Genomic DNA, 2,748 nt, shown 5'->3' with positions numbered 1-2,748 from the left:
GCTGTTATTTGTATAATGGGGGGAAAACGAAAACGGGGGAGATAAAAGAAAGTGTACCTTCCTATATGGCAAGTATCTTTGAGTGATAGCACCTTGGTTCATATCTGTTTCTGTTTATTTTTCAAGTGTTCTGTATTGAGCATACATGCTACATTTGTTTTTTAATTTTTTAATGTTTTTATTTTTGAGAGAGACACACAGAGTGCAAGTGGGGACGGAGCAGAGAGAGAGGGAGACACAGAATCCGAAGCAGGCTCCAGGCCCCGAGCCGTCAGCACAGAGCCCAATGCGAGGCTCGAACTCACAAACTGCAAGCTCATGACCTGGGCCGAAGTCGGTCGCTTAACCAACTGAGCCACCCAGGCGCCCCCTACATGCTACTTTTATACTTAAAATTCCAATAGGCTTTGCTAAAAAAAATTAAGTGGTTGAATTCTGTGCATTTTTAAAAACTACTTTCATTGTTATTTTAAACATGAATGTGTACTCATTGCACAGTCTTGTAGAAATAAAGAAGAGTAGAAAGAAGCTTAAAAATCATCCATACTATAACTTGCATAGTCTTTTTAGGAATAATCTTTATTTCGTCTATAATCAGATTAACTGGGTTCGAATCACAGTTCTGTTACTTTATAGTTGTGTGACCTTGGATAGATTTCTTTGCCACTCCATGCCTTAGTTTCCTCACCCGTAGAATGAGGTTCCTAATAGCACCTACCGCATGAGAGGATTAAATGTGTTATACATATAAAGCACATAAAATCGCCTGGCATGCAGTAAGTGCTCCATAAATGTAGTCAATCGTTATTGTGCTATACTATACACGTTTGTATCATGCTTTTCAAAATCGTTAGATAAGCTCTTCCCCATCTTATTGTACGTTATATTTAATGAACTATGCTATTTCATCCTGTGACGAGTGCATCCTAGTTTACCTACTTAACCATGCTCATTGGACATTTGTGCGTATCACCAAACTAATTACGCACTACACACTAATTCTTAACCAGAAGCACCCATCTGGAAAAATCCTGCGTATATGAAAACTTGTTAGAGCAAATGCCCTGAATCAGAGTGATGATTCAAACAGACATCAGCATGCTTTGTCACATTTTATATTGTAAAATGCTAGAATCGGAAAATATTGTCTTAATCTCAGAAGTTCATTTTAAAATCTAAATGAAATTTTATCTTCCACAGATGGTTGGTAAAGGATTCTTCCTAGTTCAAACAAAGGAAGTGTCAATGAAAGCTGAAGATGCTCAGAGAGTTTTTGGGGACAAAGCACCGGACTTCCTTCCTCTGCTGAGTAAAGGTACCTTCTGGATGATTGGTGTACATGTGTGGTCATCTTCTTGACACGTGATTAGAACTATTCTTGCCTTTAGCACTTCTCTTACATTGCCTTCTCTTTCTTGTTTATGTTTTTTTTTCCTATTACTATTCAAAAATGTCAAAATTTTGGGGCACCTGGGTGGCTCAGTCGGTTAAGCATCCGACTTCGGCTCAGGTCATGATTTCGAGGTTCATGAGTTGAAGCCCTGCGTCGGGCTCTGTGCTGACAGCTCCGAGCCTGGAGCCTGCTTCGGATTCTGTGTCTCCTTCTCTCTCTCTGCCCTTCCCCCACTAACACACTCTGTCTCTGTCTCTGTCTCTCTCTCACAGATAAACAAACATTTTTAAAAATGTCAGAATCTCAGATCATTCAAAAATCCCTGTATAACTAACTAGAAATTAGGCATTAGGTTTTCCCCCATTCTGTCATGTTAGTACTTGAATGTCACACTTCGTTATTATAGTTTCTTTTTCTTTTTTCAAAATTTTTAATGTTTATTTATTTTNCGTAACCAACTTAGCCACCCAGGGGCCCCTATTTTGTTACTTCTGATTAGTATTTTATTGTGTTATCGTGCTACAGTGAGTGACTGTTTTGTTTTCCCTGTCCAGAGCTACAAAGCACTTTATAAGGATTCTTTCTGCCTTCAGTGTGCTTTGACCCTACTGAAGGAAATAAGAAACATATAAATAAAACGGTATACCATTTTATGTATTTAATATGGTGGATTAACTTTCCATGCATGATTAGAATTGTTTTCCCCAGTGGACAAATGCCCCCCAGTAAATTTCAGATACTGGAAACATGTCTGCCAACGGAGGACCTGAATTCGTGTGCCCTCCTGAAGGGTTATTACCTGACTGTGTGTATTTGAAGGTATACCGATTCTAAAGGACAGAGTTCTCTTTAACTGTCAGAGCAGGGAACATTGTTTGCTTGAGGTTCATCAGGCTTTTTCTTGACTGGCCAGAGCAAATACATGTAGGAATATGCAGTGCTGATGGAATATACCCCAAAAAGAGAGCATGTCTGCATTTACATGCTTTTTATATATACATCGTAATAACTGTGAAACCTATATGAAAGTGTTGGAGGATTGTTGGGAGAATGTTAATAACTAAGCTGGGTATGACTCAGCCATTCATACAGTACTTCATATACCTTTGTGGGTATTGTAGCAGTATGAAGGACTTGCTCTGACCCAGTGCTGGAATCTGCTTTAGAATCTCTATCAGAAGTCACAGCCTGGCTCTTTTTTTTTTTTTTTTTGAGTATAATTAACATACAGTGTTATATTAGTTTCAAGTGTACAATAATTCAACAATTCAGCAATTCTGTATATTTCTCAGTGCTTATCAAGATAAGTGTACTCTTAATCTCCTTTATTTCACTCCTCTTCCCACCCACCTCCC

The 2,748-nt window shown here is 38.6% G+C and overlaps 1 protein-coding gene across 1 annotated transcript in view; it reads left to right on the top strand.

Moving 5' to 3' along the window:
- Positions 1–2,748, top strand: part of RP2 (RP2 activator of ARL3 GTPase) — a gene marked incomplete at its 5' end in the record, with an annotated part of 27,838 nt that overhangs the window by 4,785 nt on the left and 20,305 nt on the right. Inside the window, one exon of the mRNA XM_077762912.1 lies at positions 1,201–1,315. Coding sequence (XP_077619038.1) covers positions 1,201–1,315 — 115 coding nt within the window. The remainder of the gene's footprint in view (positions 1–1,200; positions 1,316–2,748) is intronic.

The sequence above is a fragment of the Crocuta crocuta genome, unplaced genomic scaffold (genome assembly GCF_008692635.1).
Source record: "Crocuta crocuta isolate KB4526 unplaced genomic scaffold, BGI_CrCroc_1.0 scaffold610, whole genome shotgun sequence".
In the NCBI taxonomy this organism is placed as follows: domain Eukaryota; kingdom Metazoa; phylum Chordata; class Mammalia; order Carnivora; family Hyaenidae; genus Crocuta; species Crocuta crocuta.
Note: the sequence above shows the minus strand (reverse complement) of the source record. Positions and strands in the feature narration are given on the sequence as shown.